Below are 22,982 nucleotides of genomic sequence, written 5' to 3'. Positions count from 1 at the left end.
CAACCACTGCAGAAACCAAAGCCAATGAGACAAAAGAGATTTTTATTATAATAGAGGATATAAAATAAATATACATGACTTTTTTCTCATTTAACAGTCATTTGTACAGTGAAATTTGGACAAGTTTGCTAAAAGCAGCTAAATAAACGTTTGTTGTTTTTTTTACATTTTCCTGCACTGAGCTATTGCTGCCTTATATATAAATGCTATGAAAAGACAATACATTTAGGCCATTTGTATATTTCAAACCTGTGTGCAGACACACACACACACATAATACAGAGAGAATGTAGAAGAGCTGACAGACGCCCGACCTGCAAAGCATTCTGCTGATGCAGCTCACTGACAGTGTCGGGGAGTTATGTGTGTGGAGAACAATTTAACACAAAAGTCTCATTAATGTTTGTCACATACTGTCTCTTCCACAACAGGGAACTGTGTAGTAAAAAGGAGGGATTGAGGGTCATCGTGAGCAAGTTTTGTGACACAAGCCAAACTATGCTCGTTATTTGAATGGCATGACTGGCATTGAAGGCATGGCAGAAATGCACATTTGCAGATGGAGCGTCTGTCTGTCTGTACAAACTGTTGAGAGAGGGCGACGATAAGTGCTTATGTTCTCCATTGGAAAAAAGACAGGCCCATGCAAATACTATCAAAAAGAAGGAAATGTGAGAGGAGAGAGAGGGAGAAAGGGAGAGAGAGAGAGAGAGAGAGAGAGAGAGAGATAGAGAGAGAGAGAGAGAGAGAGAGAGAGAGAGAGAGAGAGAGAGAGAGAGAGAGAGAGAAAGAGAGCAGCCTAAAGGTGCACTAGATTTCTTATAGGCGTATACTAATGTGTGTCTGTCCATATCTACACACACAGAGGAGCATCATCTGTCGTATAACTCTCATAGCACTGCCGTAACTTTTAGTGTCTGAAGCAAGACATTAAAAAACATTAAATACTTCTTTTAATTTACCACTAAATATTTGAGCAATAACAGTGCATTATTAGACAATTCATGTATCAATATCTCAACGCGAAAATTCTTAAAATGTGTTTTTTTTTTATGTACATCATTTCAAAACATACTTAACTGCGCTTCAGTAATGTGTGAGGAGGAGATCTGTTAGAAAGAGAAAAATGAGTGCTAATCCTCCATCATTGTTTTGCAGTCTTTAGAGGTGTGACACAACCATCTGAAATAATATATAGATATATTTAGCTGCTAGTTTCCACATTGTGTATATAACAATATGCTACATAATAATGGGAAAAAAGAAGAAGGACACGGAAATAAAGAATCAGAGAGCGAAGAGAGGAGGCATGAAAATACAAAAAACACGCAAAATAAACATAAAAAAATAAAATCCTCAACATAATTCATATGACATCTTTAGCAGATGGACTACTTTTTTTTAAAAAAAAAGAAAGAAAAAAAGGCACCATCCACACAAATTAAAACGTGGATCATTATCATTCCTGTAAAAACAGAGACACTGTGGAATATCTGTTTGACTAAAAAAAAACAAAAAAAAAAACACATGAAACAAAGGTGTCACCTTCATTCTACTGTATATTGAGGCGACACTAACACATTCAGTAACTAGACATGATTTCATGTGAGCATATAGAGAAGAAATGACTCTAAAAGAACAAGAAATATGGTCTAGTGATGCCTGGTTTGTCTGACAGAGGTCCCTTTCTATAGCTACTGTAGTTAAGGCAGAGGAAAGTTTTTAAAAAATGGGTATTATTCATAGATGTATGGAAATAATAAATATGATTGTATACTATCCATATATATGCATTTCTTTACAATATTTAATTTATAGTACATTTTAAAATGGTGTGAAAAAGAGGACATGAGTGAGTGCTGTGTTGGACTATTGTACTGAATATTACAAACTGAATGAAGACACGTCACCCATTAAAAGAGAAGAAACCTGTCAACTGTAGAACTGAAGCACAACGCAGGACAAAGCTTTAGTCTGGGATTTCTTTTTTGCATAGGAGTTGTTTGACAATAATTTGTCTCCCGCTTGGAGCCTCATGCTCGATAATACTCGTGACACCTCGCTTGTGTGCGGAGAGTAAATGTACCACAAAGTGGAGCGTGCGCGCGTGTGTGTGTGTGTGTGTATATCCTCACTGCTACTGAGGTTGACTTCAAATACACACACTAAGAAGAGGAGAAAACCTTTTTTTGAATAGCTGCTGGTTTTGATCCCCGTCAAATAAAACTGAACAGGCTGTGCCCCCCCCCCACCCCGCCACCCCCCCACCCCGATCTGTCTGCCAGACTGTCAGAACACAATAGTAAGAAAAGATGAACAACAAGACACATACAGTATGAAGAGCTCATTTCCACTTTACATTTGTTTCAGGAGGAAATTCATTACCCCAAGTTTATCTTTAAAGCTGCACTAATCAATATTTTCATGTTAATCGAATGAGTCTGTTTAATGTAAAAAGAGCTGCTTATAGTAACAAACCAGCTGTTAGACTGTTTTGGTTTTTTGACCTTCAGTTTACAGTGTGTCAGATTGACACACTGTATGCTAGCTGTCAAGCACAATATGGCAGAAAGGCAAAGTAGCAACTAGCTAGTGTATGTAGCCGTATATCTAGCAGCTAAAGAGTGCAATATTATTCTCAGGAGTTGTTGAAGACCTAAAACAAAGCTAAAAGAGGAGTGAATACTGGACAGACTTTGACTTGACTTCATCAAGTAGACAAAAACATGACTTCAAATTCTGCTGGTTGTGTAAATAAGGAATTGTTTGCTAACACGTTCGCCAGAGAAACTTCATAGAGAGCTGAAGTGAAACCACAACTTTCAGGTCCTGTTCCGTACACAGAAAACCCCCCCAAACTTATTCACAACTAATACTGTCATTTGTAATAACGCCCAGCCTGGGAACAACTATCTCAACAGTATGTCTTGTGGTTGACTAAATTGACTAAAGATATTGACTAAATAGTTGGAGACAGAAGAGAGTGTTGAACTGCTTAACGTTGTTTAAATCATGGAGGTTAGATGCTCATTTATCTTAGAACATGGATAGTATAAACTACAGGAACAATTACCAATTAAAGAAGTAGCCAATCAGAGACTGTATAAAGTAATGGAATCTAAAGGAATAGTGGCCTGGTGGTGACATCAGCGCTCTGAATGTGAAAATATGGCCATTAAAATGCCAGTTATGTTAATGCCAGGTGTGAACAGGGCCCATATCACTTTTGCTTTTAGCTCGTTCTGCTGCCCCCAAGTGGCCGAAAAAAGAAGTAAACAAATATCAATTACTGCAGCTTTAAATATGTGTAAAACAAAAATCACAAGATCCAGTCCATAAAAGTTTTTCATCAACCAAGTACTGATGTTATGTGCTTTCTTCTGGAAAAAAAACCAACTTGTGCAATCAAACATTTCCTTAAATAGAAGCTGTGACTTTTTCAAACTGGTTTTAGAATGAAACTCTTCTGACCATAAAAGATCAGTCAAGATTTGACATGAAAAGTTGATCCACTTTTGCTCCAAATCCCTTTAACTGCAAGTCAAGTATTGCTTTAAAAAAGTGGAACTGAGAGTAAAACTGTCTGCTGTTGTGCAGAACTAATACAATCTGGATGGAAGTGACCCAGTACCAGACACATCACCTAAACATCCACCTGACTGCAGATAAAGATCCAGTATGGTAGTCACTTAGGAGACTTTGCAGAGATTCACCTTCTTAACTGAATATAAGGTTGCATCTTGGTATCAATGCATTGAACATAAAGCCTTAAACAGCAACTTTTTAACAGTGTGATGCAAATAATCAATACTCTCTTACTGAGAGCAAAGCAGGTGGTTGATCAGCATCAGTGAAATATAACTGGAACTCTGCACAAAACATCTTGCATGTTTTGATAAAAAGGTCCAGTTCTCTTTTCAGTCACAAGGTGTCAGTGTTTCCTTTTCCAACTGCAGACCACAGATCTGGCAAACACAGCTCTTCGCCCCCCCCCCTCCACCAATCCCTCCGTTCGCCCGTCTGTATCGCAGTCATTGGGTGCGTTCTTTAACACAACCTGCACTATAGTCTATCATGTGACTGGGCAGGACCAGTGAGGGTGGAGAAAGCTGTGAGGGAATGAAAAGGGGAGGTGAGAGGGATGTAGAAAACAAATCTCACTCGGGTTTGCCCTTGAAGATTTGCTCTAACTGTGTCTTATCTGCATTATTATCTTCAGTGGTGGAGGAACTATACTGATAATAATACAACTATGTAAAAATACTCAAGTCTGGCATTAAACATCTTACTCAAGTAAAAGTGCAGAAGTATTTTCAGCCAAATTGACTTAAAGTATCAAATGTAGAAGTACTGTAGAATGTTACATACAGATGATAATTACTGCTGTATTAACATTTTTACTGTTGTAGCTGCTCCAGGTGAACTACTTTGTATACTGGTGGGCAGCTCAGTCTCTAAACAGTGTGAAAAGCACCAATCTTATTAAGACAATTGTGGCTCCTAAAAAGCTTAGACACAATTACAAAAAGTGTAACCCTTTTTAAAAAAAACCACATTGATTTGCATTGAAAACATGCTGGAAACTTCTTACTGCACTGGTGTTTGGGATTTAATTATAGGCTGAAATGACTGTACCATAGTTTAAATGTGTTCATATGTTTGATATGGAAAATCTGAAGTAGAGAAGTAACTCATGACTTAAGTTTTTAAACAAATAAAGTGGTGTAAAAAGTGTAATATTACCCTGTGAAATGTAGTGGAGCAGATGAAGTTGAGTAAATGTACTGTGTTATACCTCATCACTGATTATCTTTTAAGTGCTTTTTATAGTTTGACTGATTAATTAAAACATAATCCACACAGTAAGATGGGTGATTATGTTTGAAAATGATTTTTAAAAAGTACTAAATAGAAAAAAAACATGTTGTAAGGGCACTGAGGATTCACGCTGCACACTTACATCAATACTTTGGTTAAACTACCGTTGCCCCTTCCTCCCTCGTGTTAAAAAACACACCCGTTTTCTTTGAACGTGCCGCAGTTTCTACCAAATGTCTGTCTGAGCGCTCGGCCTAGGGGGGCGGATAGGGGGAAGAGGAGGATGGGCGGTTTCGGGGGGGGAGGGGGGGGCGCGACAAAACTTGCCCCGCGTTTGTTCCAGCTCTTTGCAGATCTGTTCAGTGCAGTTTAGTGAGTAAAAGGATAAAATAACATACACACACACACACACACACACACACACACACACACACACACACACACACACACACACACACACACACACACACACACACACACACACACACACACAGGGCAACAATAATCACAATAAAACCTTTAAAAAAAACTAAAAAAAACAATCTGACATCAGGCAGTAACAGTTTCATAACTCATATGGGAGGGTGTGAGGAGGAGGAGACGGGGAAGAGCGGGGCATACTGTTAGCTGCCCCGTACGTTTGAATGCGCACGTTTGTGTTCAGGAAACCACGAAAGTCTTGAGGGTCCACAATGGGTGTCACAGCCAAGTGTCTACCAGCAGCTCCCGAAAAAATGATAAAACAAAACAAAACAAAAAAAACCCCATTCTGGAGCTGCTGGCCACTAATGAGAGGCGTCCAACCTCCAGGAAACAATGTTGTCGTCGTTGGAGGAGGAGGAGGAGGAAACATCTTCACCGAGTCACATGTCGTTTTATCTCTACAGGTAGCGGAGTTAATCAGAAAATACACAACTTTAGAGTTGTAAAAAGACAACTACTTTTCTTACGTTCCAAATTCAAATCTAGATAAAGAGAGATCCAAATATAGAAACCCTATAAGAAGAAGATTAAGTTAAATTGCGCATTTAATATTTCCCTGCAATCGCATCAGCTGGAGAGCTGATTTTCTTTTTCTGTGTAGAAACATTGAATGTCTTTTTTTTTATCTAATAGGACAGGGTCAAACTCCTTTTCTTTTGATTATCCGAGGTCGTAGTACGCTAGAGATGATGACAGTAAAGGGCTTTTCCTCTTGTGTTTCACTTCCATATGTAACAATATTTACAATGACATCAACTATCAAGTTAAACTTGAAAACTTTAACAAACAAGCGAGAGAAAAAAAAAAGTCAAATAGAAAAAGGTGCTATATAATATATATATAAACACAGCTGCGATTCTTCCTCATGAGGAACGTTGTGTTTGTAAGTGCCATGGTTCTGAGTCTGTGTGTGTGTGTGTGTGTGTGTGTGTGTGTGTGTGTGAGCCTTCACATCTATCTTACATTATTTTCAGTTGCTTTCAAAATGTTTCACCAGCCAGAGGAGGCAGAACTCTTTTTTTTGGTTCCTGTGTTTGTTTGCCTTCATGTTACAGCGCCCTTTAGAATGCTGTCAGGTAAGAGGTCAAAGGTGATAATCTGGGAGGGGGGGGGTGGACTGAAAAGGTTGAGTGAGTTGAGTTGGAATGACGTAATGCGCCGAGGGATGTCCAATCGGGATGAGGAAGCGATGCCCTGGCTGGAGCTGAGGGCCTGTGGTGACATCTGAGGAGGAGGAGCTGACTCCTCTGCTGGTTCAGGAGTGACGGGGGGGGGGGAGCCTCAGTAACGGTGGGTCTGGTGGGAGTACTGGGAGCTCTGCTGGGATGACGACGAGTATCCCATGGTGCTCTGGGGCTGAGTGGAACCTTGGACGTTGCTTTGGTAACCAAGGCGGGAGCCGGAGTGCTGACGGAAAGACGGAGGGAAGGGTGGAGAGAAAACAGAGTGGTGAGCAGCTCACTGAAGCAACTGAATATTTATTACTAAACATCCAAACTCTGACTGCTGTTTTCAAATATGTCATATTGATTCTGAGAAGGCAGGTTAGAGTTGAGCCAGATAATACTCTGTGTGTTACGGTAACTAGGACAAACTCAACACTTTGAAAACTACAACCAATTCCAGTGTATGGTAGATATGGTAGGTGAACCGACCCCTTCACAGGTGGCAACATGCTAAAAACTTCAATCCTAACAAGGAAAACAACTGCTACTCATTTAAGTACTTTTAGTGACTTTTAACTGATTTTCCATTGCTGAATATGTCAATATACAGGATCACCATCACATGAGTCAGGTTGGACAACATCCTTGCTTCATGCATCCCAGAGTACAGTCTCCATGATCATTCTAAGAACATAAACACACACACACACACACACACACACACACACACACACACACACACACACACACACACACACACACACACACGCACACACACACACACACACACACACACACACACACACACACACGCACACACACACACACACTGAGGTACAGACCAGTGTGAGCTCAACATAAGTACTAGACGAGTCCCCGGAAAAGTAGCTGAAAATATTTGGTGAATAAACTGGAGAAGAGCTGTGTGACGTGTTTGAACTTTGATGGACAGTTTTCTGGTCAGGTGGAGTGGCCTGTGAAAAACAGCTGTGTAATCATTTCTGTGAGAGCTGGAGGAGATTTGTTGTGCCTGAGTCCTTGGTGACATCATCAGGGTCATCTATACTTACATTGAGTGTTACTCACCATAATGAACTGTATGTTTCATTCTGGTCTAATGTCAGTGGTGCTGCTTATAAAACATCTGCATGATCATTTTAAATCATTCATTATTTACAGCCATGATCAGCTAGCAGTCCTCATCACTGTCTTTGTTGCCTCATTGCTTCTTTACTAACTGTTGATCAGTAGAATAGCACGAAACCCGCAGCAGGAGATATGTATTGGGTGGGTGCAATGAGCATTTCTGTCCATTTGCATTACAGGAAGTGTAGGATTCTGTGTTTTTCAAATATAAATCAATCAATCTTTATTTATATAGTACTAAATCACAACAAAAGTTATCTCAAGGCACTTTACACATAGAGCAGGTCTAGACTGTACTCTTTCATTGGGTCTCGTTGGGTCTCTTTTCATTTAATTTAAAGACACCCAACATTCCCACACGAGTAAGCACTTGGCGACCGACTATGGACTAAAAGTGAGGCAATTTTGATCTCTGCTGCTTCAATTTTAACCTGTATTGCAAAATCTGAAATAATCCCTGCAGTCATGTTCACAAGCAAGGAATGCAGCGAGAGCAGTGCTGGATATGTAAACTCACAGACGTGATCACAGGGTGACAAGAAGCTGTCTTTCAGGACCAGAGGCCTCAGTTGAACTGATTCCATATCTACACTACAAAGTCCAGGTCACATGTGCAGTCTTGTGTCTGTCTGTGAGAATGATTGGGGGTGGTGCATGGTGGGACAGCCTGTGGAACAGGGATCAATGAGGGGAAAAGTAGGATGCTGACAGCACTGTCAAACAGCTAAACCCCCGTCGTGGTGTGTTAGTCCAGTCCACTGGTTTATTTATACATCTGCTGAGGCCTGACAACTATCAAATGTCCCAATGCAGCCTCAGCGCCTGCTACATATATTTATATATGTGTGATATACATTAAAGCCTGACTGATATATTGGTTAGTGGATATTATCAACTGATATTGGCCTATAAGAGATATATCAGTATCGGGGGTATACGTTGTCTTCTGTTAAAATGTTATATAGGCAGCATTTTATGTATATTTGATACTTTTTCTTAATTCAAGTTTAATATACATACAACTTTTTGGTTCTATTTTTTTTATTTAGTTATTTATAATTATTAAATACTACTGTTTTAGTGCAGTGATGTGATTTTACACAATAACATTTATTGTTTACCTCTAAAATATCACAGCCTCCATTACATATCTTTATCATGTGTTTAAAAACCACATTTGAGAGATCATTGCAAAAAATGAGAGTCTATGTATCTATTTTCTGTATATACATATTGGCCGATATATCCATATCGGAATTTTTTTACTCCCTAATATTGGTATTGGCATCAGTCCCAAAAATCCAGTCTCAGTCAGGCCTTTAATACATATGACTGACAGTCACGCTGTGTGGACTGAATGACAGAGCACAATCACACAGACACAGGAGAGGTCAAAACAGTCACCTCTATAACACTTCACTCACTCATTGACACATGCTCTCTCTATCCCTGCCCTATATTTCATCACACTCTCTCAACCACTCAGAAATGTCCCTCTCTCTGGTCCTGTGATAAAACCAGAGCCAAAGATACAACAGACGCCAGAATAGGAAACAAAAGCTAGCACGCACCACAATGATTTGCTACCAGCTCTGTCAGCAGGACAGTGTGGAATGTACAGCGCTTATCAGCCAGCCGGCAGGTTGTTATTGTTTTTGTTGTCCATATTACACATGGAAGTGTTTGTTGTCCATAACGGATGTCACACAGACACCGACACATTACACTGCTGACATTCCTTCACATCTGTCTGCATCTAACAGACAGACTGGGATGATTGTTTGACTAATCCATGATTTCCTCTTTAATGTCAGATAGATAAATACAGATATTTCCATTCTGTTGATCGACTTGACTAATCAGTGAATCGACTCTCTCAGCATTAAACCACACTGAATGGGTTAATTACTGATATAATGGTGTGGGATTACTGACATAACCGATATATCGGACGGGCTCTAAATTCCACTAAAAGTGTAACAGACTAATAACAGTGATAATATTATATTGAGTTTAGCTATGTTTCATCAAAACAACAATACTGTCTACAAAAACTGAGAACTATCCCTTTAAACTCTTGTCTCTTAAATCTCTTCCTGCTTACAAAGTGACACTGATTGAGTGTGTGTTAAAGGATGTTGTGCATGTAAACATGGGAGCCAATCACGTGGGAATAATACGGTACAGAATAGCAGCTTCATAAACTACAGCTTCAGATTGTTGTTTTTTTCCTAGCCAGATTAGGAAATAAAAACTGCCACTGTTGACACTTGAGGTGATTGTAGGTTACTGCTGCTTATCTGTACCTCCTCACTGTAAGTCTATTCTATGTGTTTCTTATTGTTAACAAATCCCATGAAAACACTAAAAACCAACAATGTTTAGTCTGTTTCTCAAACCTTTCTGACTTCTCTACCTTGTCTGTAGCTCTGAGCCACACTGACACATACATGCCCTTTCATTTTTAAAACAGCTGGACACTGTTTTTAACAAATGTTACTTAATCAGGAGGAAACAGTGCATTCACTGAGAACTATTTTCAGTTGTGGATTAATACACATTTGGTGTTCAGTGAGTATTTCCAGCAGCAGGACGATGTGTGTGGGAGTCAGAATCATTTACAGTGTGTGTATGTTCATGGTAATGAAGGAACATGTCAGCCAGTGCAGCAGTGTGGCTTAACTGATGTCTTTTTAATAGTTAATGGACAACAATTGAGCTCAACAGGACAGAGGACATGTACTTACCTGGTACTCTGACTGGAGCACCCCAGTGCCTGAGGAGGCCCCAGAGGGCCCAATACGAGGTTTCTTGTTTGGAGGCCCCTGGTCCTGGCCGTGTTGTAAACCCCCGCCAGCGGTGGCTCCCGTGGCACCGGAGGTGCCGTTAGTTTGAGCTGAACTCTGCTGGGAGGGGGCCTGCTGGGTTGCCGCCTGCTGCTGGTTCTGGGCCTGAGTCTGGCCTGTCGTCTGCTGGTGCTGCTGGGTCTGGTTCTGCAGATGGACACGTAGGACAAAACAACAAAAGCTTAACAGAAGCGATTAAGAGCCTGTAGGGAGTGATGAAGGGGTAATCTGATTAGAAAACCCAAAAATAAGTGTGTATGAAATCACGCTGGTTACTTAACTTGTAATAGATGTTTTGTTCTACTCTCTGTTAGCTCTATTCTTACATACAAGCTATCTGTGATCCACTTACACACTGAGATGGCTGACATGCTGTCTGACTAGTTAAAACATCAGTGTATTATTTAAAGGAAACATCAGAATAAAGAGAAACCTGAGCTGAACATGAGACAAAGAAAGACATATTAAGTAAGTCAGTTTGAAGTCATTAGTTTTGTGTTTTGAACTGGACATTACAGTGTGTCATATTGTCTGTTTATGTTTGTCCCACGTGACTGAGCTGAGAGAGCCCCTCACACTCCTCGAGCTCACCTCACACTCCTCAAACACACTCAGAAAAGGTGTCGCTTTTTCTAGACAGCAGCTGCTAATGTGATGGAGGACCTGTGAATTATCAGAAGCCGCATGAAGAAAAAAAGCATCCCTCTCTCAGAGCTGAATCTCCCTACAGTGATCTGCTTTTCTTTTTTTTTCTTTTCTTTTTTTTAAACCACGCAGCTAAAATGTACCAGCTTTGTTGAGAGGTCTCTCAGTGTGTCCCTGCCTGTGGCAAAGTCACAGCAGAATTCTAGTAGTGATTTATTACACTGTAAAAATAGCTGAAAGAACAGAGAAGACACTGTTAGATCTAATGGGTTGCAGATTTCTAAGAACTACTCCCAACTGTAACATTTATCATTATGTAACAAAATCTGCTCTTTTATAGGTGTCATGTTAAACTGTCCGGATACATCTGGCACACAGAGATGATCAAATGATTATTGAAATAGCTGAACGTTTATCCTACACTACTGAGGAGATGCAATTTACTTGAAGAGCGCAGAGTTTACAAAATTACACGTCAATTTGGTGGAATATTTGACTTCGGAGTGCAAATGAGAAAAAACAACCCCGCCCAATTCAATTGACTTGATCACTGTGATTTTTCAACAGCCTCACACAGCGATTCATGTCGTCGTTCAGTTCTACTACTTTGCATTCAAGTTCAAATTAAACTGTTTATCACCGAAAATAGATAACAGTGACCACTCCTGAACTATGGTGCTAAACTTACTGTAAGGTTTGACTTGCCTCCAGACTTTGCGAGTCAAACATTATAATAAATAAATAATTAAACATATAATAATTGAGTCTGATTATCAGGTAGGGTTTGACTTGTATATTATGTAGGACTACCATGTGTTTTTTATAAATAGATTTACAGCCAGTCATGTGTTCTACACTTCACATAGTAGAGATTCTTGCTTCAATTGTGTTTAACTCAAGAGTATAAAGCATCAAGTCTACAGCATAATGTACATTTTACATCAGTCAGCCACTTCTGTCTGTGGTCTTTACATTAAACAATGAACTCCTTATGTTAAAGCATGGATGAGTTATGATAGTGTCATGATTTTTTTGGGTTTTCATTAGAATACATGAACAAAAAGGAGTTTCCATTCCCTGCTTTGATAACATTAAACATCACTGTAGTGAGAAATGACCCAGGAGCAACCACATTGTGCTAAATCTTAGAGAGTCTTAAAAGATTTTAAAATATATTGGAGAATACTCATATATTTCAGCCAAAGCAGCTATTAGATCAAACCACTCTGCCATCAGTCATGTGCTTAAAGTAGATCATTTTTAACCATAGAGAGATGGTGAAGTGACACAGTCTGGAAACATCTAAACTCTGCAGACTTTACATGGAAAGCTGATGTGACTGCTGCACTGCTGTAAGACTTGAATCATCTCACAACTACAGGCTTCCAACCTCATACTGGTGTGGGCTTTGTACACTTCAGATCATTGTCACAGTCTGTAGATCTGTAGAGGTCAAGCATATATATAGTATATGTAGCATCAGCATGACTTCACCTGTTAACAGTATGTGAATACTGAATGGAGGAATGTATGTAAAGATATAAATAAGCAAACAGCATTGTTGCTGTGTTTTAAACACCTTTGTGGATTATAACAGCTGTATGCACTCTGTAGAGGTTGTGTACTTTGAGGTGATGTCAAACAGATATGCACATAAACACATACACTCTAAATGATGGAAAAGTAGATCCAGGAAACAGTCGGTAACACTGAAAACTGCACATGGACTACTAATGTGCCAAAAAAAAAAAGGAAACAGGCTCAGACTTGTTTGAGCCTGTGTGATTGCTGATATCTCAGGAGATAATAGTGATTATTGGTATCATATACAACCATGTGTTTTACTGCCAAAATATGGATTGACAATACAAGAGATTTAAAATAAATGAAAATGTAGTTAAAAAAAAAAACCATCCAATGCAGAGTGTGTTATTTTGAATAACTGCAGTGGTTGGAAGGGATTATTCTAGTTATAATATGTCCACTTACCAGCAATTAAAACATGTCATCAAAGTAAGTATGTTTTATAAAATATATTTACATATTTAGTGCAATACCAAAGTGTAAAGTGTGTGTTGGCAATATGAAATGAAGTCTCCAGCTATGAGGGTTCATTTACAGTAGAATGGTAATGTTATTTGAGTGGTGTGGTTATCTAAAAGTGATGAACAACTTCCAGCCAATTAGAATGAAATGTTGTCTGTGGCCGTGGAATAACACAAAAGGATGGAAACAATTACAACCCAGTTTGCACACGTCGATATTAATATGTCTCACTGTTTTGAAAGCTGTTATGAAAGTGATGAAATGAAATGGTGGAATTTAATTTAAAGTTGAGTCGCACTCACAATTTTCTTGTATAGGTAATAATAATAATAATAATACATTTTATTTATAAAGCACTTTACATTTGCAAAGCAAAACTCAAAGACAATGACAATGTACAATTAAGGCTATCTTAATCAGTTGACTTGTTTTTTCAGACAGTAGAACTGGATAATTACCTTTTCTGTTTTCTCCTCTGGCTCGTCTTCGTTAAGAAACTCTCGTTTCGGGTAGGGGATTTGACACCCAGCAAACACACTAGAGGCAATGAGAAAGCTGATGATTAAATTGTTTCTGCGTTTACATACTGTACCCCCCCCCCCCCCCCCCCCCCCCCCCCCCCCCCCACCACCACCACCACTACGCCAACCAGGATGAAAAACAGGAAGGCAGGTGCAAATGTGAAGAGTAAATTCCTCATACTTAAAAGAGTTAATCACTGGGGGGGGGGCCTGTTTTTCTTTTGCTGAATCAAAAGTGACTAAGGCTCACTCAGTGGTTGGTAACGGGTCCTCCAGGAAGTAGGGGTCCTGCAGAGCCTGCTCTGATGTGATTCTTTTGGTGGGATCCATAGTGAGGAGTTTCTGGAGCTGAAGGCAGAGAGGAACAGTTGTATTGTAACTAAAGATTAGTTTTATTGTTGATTTATCAGCAGTTTATTTTTTCTCCATTAATTGATGTCTGTGAAATGTAGTTAAAAATGCTGTGTTCCATTGCCTAGAGCCCATGCTGATGCCTTCAATTTGCTGGTTTTGTCTGACCAAAACTGCAGAATTTTAAAGGACCACTATGTAAGATTTAGTGGCATCTAGTGGTGAGGTTGCATATTGCAACCGACAGAATACCCCACCACCCCCTGTAGAAACATGGCGCTGCAACATGGCGGGCTCTATGGAAGAGGACCTTCTCCCTATGTAGATATAAAGGGCTCATTCTAAGGTAATTATACACTAGTCCGTTCTGCTAGATGCCACTAAATTCTACACACTGCACCTTTAAGATATTTAATTGATGAAAGAAATATATAAGAAAAAAAGCAAATGTTCACATTTAAGAAGCTGGAACCAGAGAAGTTTAGTATGATTAGTATGTAAAAATGAAGTGAAATGAATATTCCATTATCAAAGAAGTTTCCAATTATTTTTCTATTGATCCACTAAACCATTTAGGCTGCGTTCAGACTGCAAGCCAAAATCCAATTTTTTGCCAATCTAGTTGGAACCAGATGGCTCTTATGAAGCCTGAACAGTCATAAATCACATGAAATCCGATTTTTGCAAACCAGATGGGAACCACCTTTGGGAGGTAGTTTCAAGCGAAGCTCGAGGGTTTGTTGTTGCTGTCTTGTTATATGACATCACACAATACATGCTAGATGACGCCTCCGCTCCGACGACGTTACCACAGCAACCTGTCAGATTGGTCATTAATGTGGCCCAGTCTGAACAGAGCCAAATCCCATTTGGACACTTGCTAAAAACTGTGTGGACAGTCAGGCCTAAAAATTGGATTTGAGAAGGAATCAGATTTGAATCAGATTCGTCTGCAGTCTGAACGCAGCCTAACTGACTAACTGTTGCAGTTCTAGTCTTGGCTCTACTCCAGGACACTGTAACTCAAATGAAACAATGACTATCAGCTTTAAGCATGTTTAAGGGTGTTAATAAGTGTCAAAAATGAGTAAACAGAGTAGGACTCATGACCTTTGTCAGAAGCAAACTAGAAGTAATACCAACATTCCTGCTGGCCAGTGACAACATTTATTTATGTTTTTTAATTTTGTCCAATCACATTCTTTCCCCTATGTTTATGGGACATCTAAAAGGACAGAGTTCCTTCACTGTTCAAATGATGCGGGCGTAAACACAACAGTCATCAGTCATTGTGTCATGACAGAGCCAATGCACTGAGGCACACAATCAAAGAATGTGTCACAGTCCTCACACTTTCTGACTGAATTCATGAATCAATATCAAAACACATTCCACATGTGAATGTGTGTAATTGTGTGAGCAGAGTGTTCCTGCCAAAGAGAGCCCGGAGCCCGTTTCACCAAATTTGCTGCTTGAGAGAACGCCAATAGCAAATGATGGCTGCTTTGAATAATCTCAAATTTAAACCATATTTTGCTTTGTTTACACTTCTTTTTGCTTTCTACATGATTCTATATGTTAGTTTGCAGTTGTGACGTCTTCAGCATTAATCTACTATGTGGAAAACAGCGGAAATAAAGAAAAAAACATTAAATGAGAAGGTGTCACTGAATGTTTGACTCACAGAGTTTTTGAAATTTTTTTGAAATGATAGGATCTTAACTAGGAGTCATATCTGATCCAGACATGTTGAGTCATTTTTAAATCATTAGCAGTTTCATAATACTTCTCGACCAATTGGAAAGGTGCAAATTCTAAAATGTTCATACTGTAGGATTTATTTCATGGTATTTCTGGACAGACCAGGTTTTATTTGTCTTACATCTTTTACAAAAATGAAGTGTTGTCTTTTCCAATTGTGGAAAATTAAAGCTACATCATGCTCCTCTGCATAACTAAATCTAAATGATTCATTTTCACTAACAAAACATTATTTCCTTATGCCAGTCTGGCCAGTCTGCCATTTGGACCAATAAGATGAGTGTATCTAGATCTGGATGAGATGAAAAAATCTGTTTGATTCATTCCATTAGGTGTGTACGTGTCATATACATATATATATATATATATATATACACACACACACACACACACACACACACACACACACACACACACACACACAGCTGTCACACACTGCTGTTGTCTGCTTTCCCCATAAAGCCAAAAAATAAGCTTTTCATTCCATATAGTGTGTGTGTGTGTGTGTGTGTGTGTGTGTGTGTGTGTGTGTGTGTGTGTGTGTGTGTGAACTTACCAACAGGAAAACTTTGCTGTCTGGTTTGACTTTATGCTTCTCCATATATTTGATTAAGCTGCTGTTTGCATACCTGTCAGATGAAAAAAACAACAACCCAACAATAAAGCACGCTTGCTATTTCTCATCAATCAGTCTGATCAGTGTCTGATCATCACAGCATCCACTCACGTTGTCCTCCTGAAGTCTTTCTGCAGTGTGGGGTACTCTGGCATCTTCCTAATGTCCTCCCAGTCCTTATCTGTAGAATATTTAAAAAAAAAAACACTAACTCAGCTCAGGGTTTCATGAAAAAAACAGAAAGTGGACCCAGTGTGTTTATAAGGCACATCCAAAGGTTTTTGGATGACTTAAAAAGAACACATTGATTTAAACCCCTGTGATTGATTTAGTGCTGCTGAGGGACAGCTAATGATTCAATGATGTTTTATTTTTATTTATTTTTTTAAATCTGAGGCTCTGACTACATCTGTGTAGTGCTCACATGCAACTACAACGTCTTGAACAAGGCTTCTATTTTACTTCCCTGGTACTGTTTTCATTATGTAGTATCAGTATAATCAAAATATGATGTTAGAACACTGACAAAGACACACATTTGCTTTCATGTGTTTATTACTTTAGACTTTCAATGGACCCCGTGGACTTTGTGACCAGTAGTAGCTCTATGGAGCAACATTTTTATATGCGGGTCCTCGTTTTGTTTGCACAAGGTCATGCTGCATGTGCACGCAGGTGACGCAATACACATTCTTGCTGTTTCACTCATCTATAATGTGCAAAGAAAAGCTGAGGGAGAAGAGGATGACTGTAAAGAAAGCAAACACAGACGTGCAAAAAAAATGTGTCTTTCCAAATATTGTATAAGTGACTAAATGTACTCGAAATATTTGTTAAGCCTCGAGGATGCAAACAAACATAAACACACTGTATGTAAATGTAAGAGTGACTTAACTTTGGCTGTAATTCACTTAACATGTATTTATTGAGCTCTTGTGAGGCACCTACTATTCAGGGTCAAATTTCAACCATTTTTAACATTTGAGAGCTGCAAAAACAACATAAAACATTAGTTTTAGCTGGACTTTCCTAATGTGACCCACAGTCCACAAAAATGGAAATAAAATGCATGTTTCATATTGGGTTTTTTGTGTGAAGCTGATACACATTTTCATACATAAGTTTGACCTGTCGGCATTCAATCAATCAATCAATCAAATTGTATTTATAAAGCACATTTCATACACAAGGTAAACTCAATGTGCTTCACAACAAATAATCATAATAAAATAACTAACAACACAGTGCAAGTGTAAGTCCAATCAAACACACATGTGCACACACCTATACACACACACACACACACACACACACACACACACACACACACACACACACACACACACACCTAACCAAACACTGTCATAAAAAGAAAAGTTTTTAACCTGCTTTTAAAGTGTTTCCTCTGAATGTTTCAGCAGGGTATTCCACCTGCGTGGGGCATAAACACAACAAGCTGCCTCTCCTTCCTTAGTTTTTGTGCGAGGAATAACTAAATTCCTGGTGCCTTTGGATCTGAGGGTTCTTGCTGGTGTGTAACTGATGAGCATGTCTGTTATGTACTGAGGTGCGAGGCCATTTAAAGCTTTGTAAACCAGGAGGAGGACTTTGAAATCAATTCTGGCCCTGATGGGCAACCAGTGTTAAGATTTAAGAACGGGAGTGATGTGTTGATATTTTTTACTTCCAGTGAGAATACGTGCGGCTGCATTTTGAATTAGTTGTAACCTGTGAATACTGGATTTTGGAAGGCCGGTGAAAAGGCCATTACAGTAATCTAATCTGCTTGTTATGAATGCATGGATTATTGTTCAGAATCTGATTTTGTAACGTGGTTGATATGAGTCTTGAAAATCTAAATTACTGTCCATTATTATTCCCAGATTTCTGTTGCTGTTGATTTGCTCTCCAGAGACAGACAATTGAGATGTGTTGCAATTGTCTGTCTCTGAGCTTGTGCACCAAAAATAAGTATTTCTGTTTTGTCTTTGTTTAGTTGTAAAAAGTTTTCTGTCATCCAAAGATTGATATGGTTTATACACTGAGTGAGGGACTGTATGGGAGATAAATCATCAGGATATAGTGAAATGTAGAGTTGCGAATCATCAGCATAATTATGGTATTTAATGTTATGTTTCTGTATGACATGTGAAAGTGGTAGCATGTAAAGATTCAAAAGCAGTGGACCAAGAATTGACCCTTGCAGGACCCCGCACGTACTGCGTGTTTTGTTGGAAGAGAAATTACCAAGGGATACAAAATGTCTTGTAGGTAGGTTCTGAACCAATTTAAAACTGAGCCAGATAGGCCGACCCATCTTTCAAGCCTGTCTATTAAAGTGTTATGATCAACCGTGTCGAACGCAGAACTGAGATCGAGTAGTACAATGATTGATATTTGTTTGGAGTCTGTGTTTATATGTAGATCATTTACAACTTTGATAAGTGCTGTTTCAGTGCCATTGTGAGGACGGAAACCTGATTGATAAATATCAAGAACGCTATTTGAGGTAAAATCATTTTTGAGCTGAATGTAAACAGTTTTTTCAAGTATTTTGCTGAGGAATGGTAAATTGGAGATGGGCCTGTAATTAGCAATGACACATGGATCCAGATTATGTTTCTTCAGAAGTGGTTTGATGACAACTGTTTTAAATGATGTGGGAAATATGCCTGATTGAAGCGACCAGTTAATGATGTCTAAGACCTCAGGTGCTAAGCAGTTAAAAACACATTTAAAAAATGTAGTTGGAAGAGGATCCAGGCAGCAGGTAGAGGACCTGAGCTGACCAACAATATTACCAAGTTCTGCAAGATTTAGACAGTCAAAGTGCAACAACACACACATGGAGTTCCTCGAGAAAGGAGGGAAAGGATGGACGGGTCCATTTTTTATTCTTTTGGCACTAATATTTTGACTAATAGCAGTGATTTTATTTTTAAAGAATAAAGCAAATTGCTCACACTCAATAGTGGAGAAAAGTCATTTACTATTATTAATAATTTCATTTATGATTTTAGAAAAGAAGGAATGTCTAGCCTGTTTAATTGCTTTGTTATATTCATTCAGTTTATCCTTGTAAATGTCATGATGGACCTGAAGTCTGGTTTTTCTCCACTGTCGCTCTGCCTGGCGACACTTTCTCTTTAACTGTCTGACCGCCGCTCCATTTCTCCAGAGAGCCTTTTGTTTTTCCACACATTTAGTTTTAACAGGTGCAATGTTTTCAAAGATACTCCGTATTTTTGTGTTGAAGTTTTCCACAGGATGGAAAACTTCTGGAGGTATGGCTGGAGGTATCATGGACAATGACAACTCACCCAAAGCTCTCTGAAGACTTTCAATAGTATTGTTATTGATTACGTGTTTTTGATTGTCAGAGAACCATTTTGTTGTACAGAAAAAACAGACACATCAAAATAAATGCAACAGTGGTCAGAGAAAGCCACGTCCATAACACAGGCTGCAGTAATATCAAGTCCTTTTGAGATTACAAGGTCTATGAGTATGACCTTTATTGTGGGTGGGTCCATGGACATGTTGGGAGAGGTCAAATGCTTCCAATAAACTCATAAAGTTAATGGCATCAGAATCTGTCTCAATGTCAATATGAATATTAAAGTCACCGGATATAATAAAACAGTCATAGTCAATAGTGAATTCTTCCAGAAAGCCACATCTGGATTTTGATGGACCATAGACTGTAATTATTAGGATTGTGGTTTTGCAATGTACAGATATAGCTAAAGGTATTCCAAGGACATGTATTCACCAAGGGAGATTTTCTTACAACCATATATGTCAGAGAATACCGCAGCAGTTCCCCCACCTCTCCTACCAGTTCTAGTAGTATAGATGAATTTAAAATTGGGAGGTGCAGTTTCAATAAGTGTAGCTGCACCATTTTCATCCAGCCAAGTTTCAGTTAGTAGGGTGAAATCTAGACTATGGGTGCAAATAAGATCATTTATTAAAAATGATTTATTTGTAAGTGACCTGATGTTTAAAAGAGCCATTTTTAAATTTGAGGTGCATAGTAGTGTGGCTGGGTGATAACTGGAGTGATATGAAGGTTACTGAGGCGAGCTGAATTTATGTCAGAAGTGCATTTCTTTTAGGCCTAAAGTTTGTTATGACAGGGATTGATGAATCTGGGCTACTATAATGTATAGAGTGTGGATTTACTGATAGTCAACCAGAAAAAGCCTTGCAGGAGCGCATGATGAGTTCAATGTTCAAGGATAAAAGGCGAGATCCGAGGAAGTTTGGGTGGAGGCCGTCATGTTTGAAAAGGTCCGTTCTGTTGAGGAAAGTGGTGAAATTGTCCACATAGGGGATGTCTCTGCTGCAACAGAGACATCACCTTTAAGCCAGATATGAAGTTGTCTCAGCCGGCTAAACTTAACATCACCATAACAGGGGGGAGCAAAGGGGCCAGAAACTATACATTGTTTGTTGGAATCCAAGATGGTGCTTATGAGGGAGATGTAATCATCTTTAAGCTTCTCCCATTGCTTCAAACATATTGTTGTATTCATCATATTCTATAAAATGTTCTCCTGGACCATACAATAGTGATTGTGAATGTCTTTTTTCCATAAGATTAATCAAACATTTATTAATGACTGATGGGGAGTTTATGAATATGAATTGGTGTAGAGACTAATTATGAGTCAGAATATGAACAGTATGTAAAGGTTAATAAAGTTATTTCTTATTCTCTTATTTATTTTATTTAATTTACATTTTTTAAACATTTCTATCATTCTTATTTTCTCTTGTGTGCATTGGTCTCAATTTTTTTCCTTTTTTTCTTTGTAATTTTCTTTTTGTTGTTTTTGTTCCTTTTCTTTATGTTGTCTTATTATCAACTGTGAAGCACTTTCAACTACATTAACCTGTATGAAAACTGCTGTATCAATAAGGTTTGATTGGTTGAATTTGTTATCATTACTGTACAAAAAGAACAAATGGGGCAAAAATGTCCATATAAGGACATCTTCAGTCCCTTCAGTGAGCTCCCTTTCCTTGAGACTGCCCTGCTCACTCATCCTCACAGGAAATATTTGACCCCGGTGACCGTAATGTTTAAAAAGAGCACAAAATTTAAAGATAACTGAGAATCTGGGCAGCAGAGTGGTGGAGGTTGTGGTTGTGTGTGTGATTTTGCACGGACCTGCGGGGAAACCCATGACGCTGAATATCCTGTCCAGCTGGTCATGATGGAAGGGGTTACTGGTCTTGATGTCTTCCTGGCGACAGTGAAAGATGGGTTCTGATGTTAGCAGCTCTGCGAAGATGCAGCCGATCGCCCAGATATCTGGTTCACACAGACACACGCACACACACACACACACACACATGCACTTAGTCGGATAGTACTTGAGGTACATTAGCTACAGTGCATTAGTATTCATGGAATAGGTGAAAGATGGTTTTTCAAGTCTGTAGGGAAGATGAATTTTTACTGTTTTATTAATCCTGCTCCTGGCTCATCCGCAATGTTAAATAACTTTTGTTCCTACTTCAATTCAATGTGTTAATTCCTCTTTTTCCTCCACTGGCTACTCCTATAAAGCAAAGCACTTTGGTTCATTTGGAATAAAATGACAAACTGGAATGGGATTAGGTCTCAAAAAAAGCTGAGACAGGAATGTTCAGGAATGTTTTTTTATCTGACTCTTCCTCCTTTCTCTTTCATTTACACACATTTGGAGATATTCACAAACACAGCGGAGGCACTGAGACGCTTATTGAGTGCTAAAAGTACGAACCACTGTGACAGACTGACATGTTGTCTCATGTTCCAGGATAGGTAATTATAGACATGTCGACACACTCCCTTCAGACCTACACATGGGAACTTATCAGCCACTAAATACAAAGCTCAGATCTGCTAACCAGATCTAAATGCTCTGGTCCGGATCCAAAAATTCCCACAATTAACCTAAACCAAGCTGCTTCATCAAGCACCTACCTGCCATTAGTAGCAGACAGTGTATGTTCAGGACCGTTTTTCATTTTTTAATCTCTTTTGTGCATGTGTGTGTTTTTCTGTACATGTGCCCGCTGACTCACCAATAGCTTTGGTGTAGTGCCGGGCCCCCAGCAGCAGCTCAGGGGCCCTGTACCAGAATGTCACCACCACAGGATCAAGGTCCGCCAGCGGCTTGAGGGGAGAGTTGAAGAGTCTGGCGAAACCCATGTCAGCTACAGGAAGGTGGGGAGGAGGAAGATAGAGGGGTTAGCAAACAGAGGCACTATCAGAGAGTGATACACACAGAGCGCAGGCTGACCCCTGATCCAAGGCTACAGCCAGGGGGCAGTACTGCCAGGGGGCTCCTAACGTCTCAGATAACTCCTCAGGCACATGAGACCCGGAGCGTAGATCCTGATGGTTGTAGTTTGGTCTCAGGGGCTGAATAATTTTACTCACAACAAATATCAGCGTTTTGTTTGAACACTGTGTGTAAATAAATGTTGTGAAACCTCCACCTGTACTTACTGAAGACCACAAGTATAATAATCCTCAGGATCACAGCAATGAGACTAATTACAAAAAGATGGAAAATGAGCACCTTCC

The 22,982-nt window shown here is 39.2% G+C and overlaps 1 protein-coding gene across 4 annotated transcripts in view; it reads right to left on the bottom strand.

The window, feature by feature from the left end:
* Positions 1-22,982, bottom strand: part of cdk19 (cyclin dependent kinase 19) — a 69,845-nt gene that overhangs the window by 5,131 nt on the left and 41,732 nt on the right. For 3 of the 4 annotated variants that reach the window (XM_062437079.1, XM_062437082.1, XM_062437081.1), the window contains exons 6-13: positions 22,478-22,609; positions 21,576-21,719; positions 16,511-16,580; positions 16,340-16,412; positions 13,922-14,019; positions 13,609-13,687; positions 10,361-10,606; positions 4,766-6,708 (exon numbers count right to left, since the gene is read on the bottom strand). In XM_062437079.1, coding sequence (XP_062293063.1) covers positions 6,583-6,708; positions 10,361-10,606; positions 13,609-13,687; positions 13,922-14,019; positions 16,340-16,412; positions 16,511-16,580; positions 21,576-21,719; positions 22,478-22,609 — 968 coding nt within the window. In that variant the 3' untranslated portion in view covers positions 4,766-6,582. Of the gene's footprint in view, positions 1-4,765; positions 6,709-10,360; positions 10,607-13,608; positions 13,688-13,921; positions 14,020-16,339; positions 16,413-16,510; positions 16,581-21,575; positions 21,720-22,477; positions 22,610-22,982 lie in introns of those variants that run through there. The other variant, XM_062437080.1, reaches the window with a different exon arrangement.

The sequence above is a fragment of the Scomber scombrus genome, chromosome 17 (assembly GCF_963691925.1).
Source record: "Scomber scombrus chromosome 17, fScoSco1.1, whole genome shotgun sequence".
NCBI lineage: Eukaryota > Metazoa > Chordata > Actinopteri > Scombriformes > Scombridae > Scomber > Scomber scombrus.
This window is presented reverse-complemented; position numbering and strand designations above follow the sequence as displayed.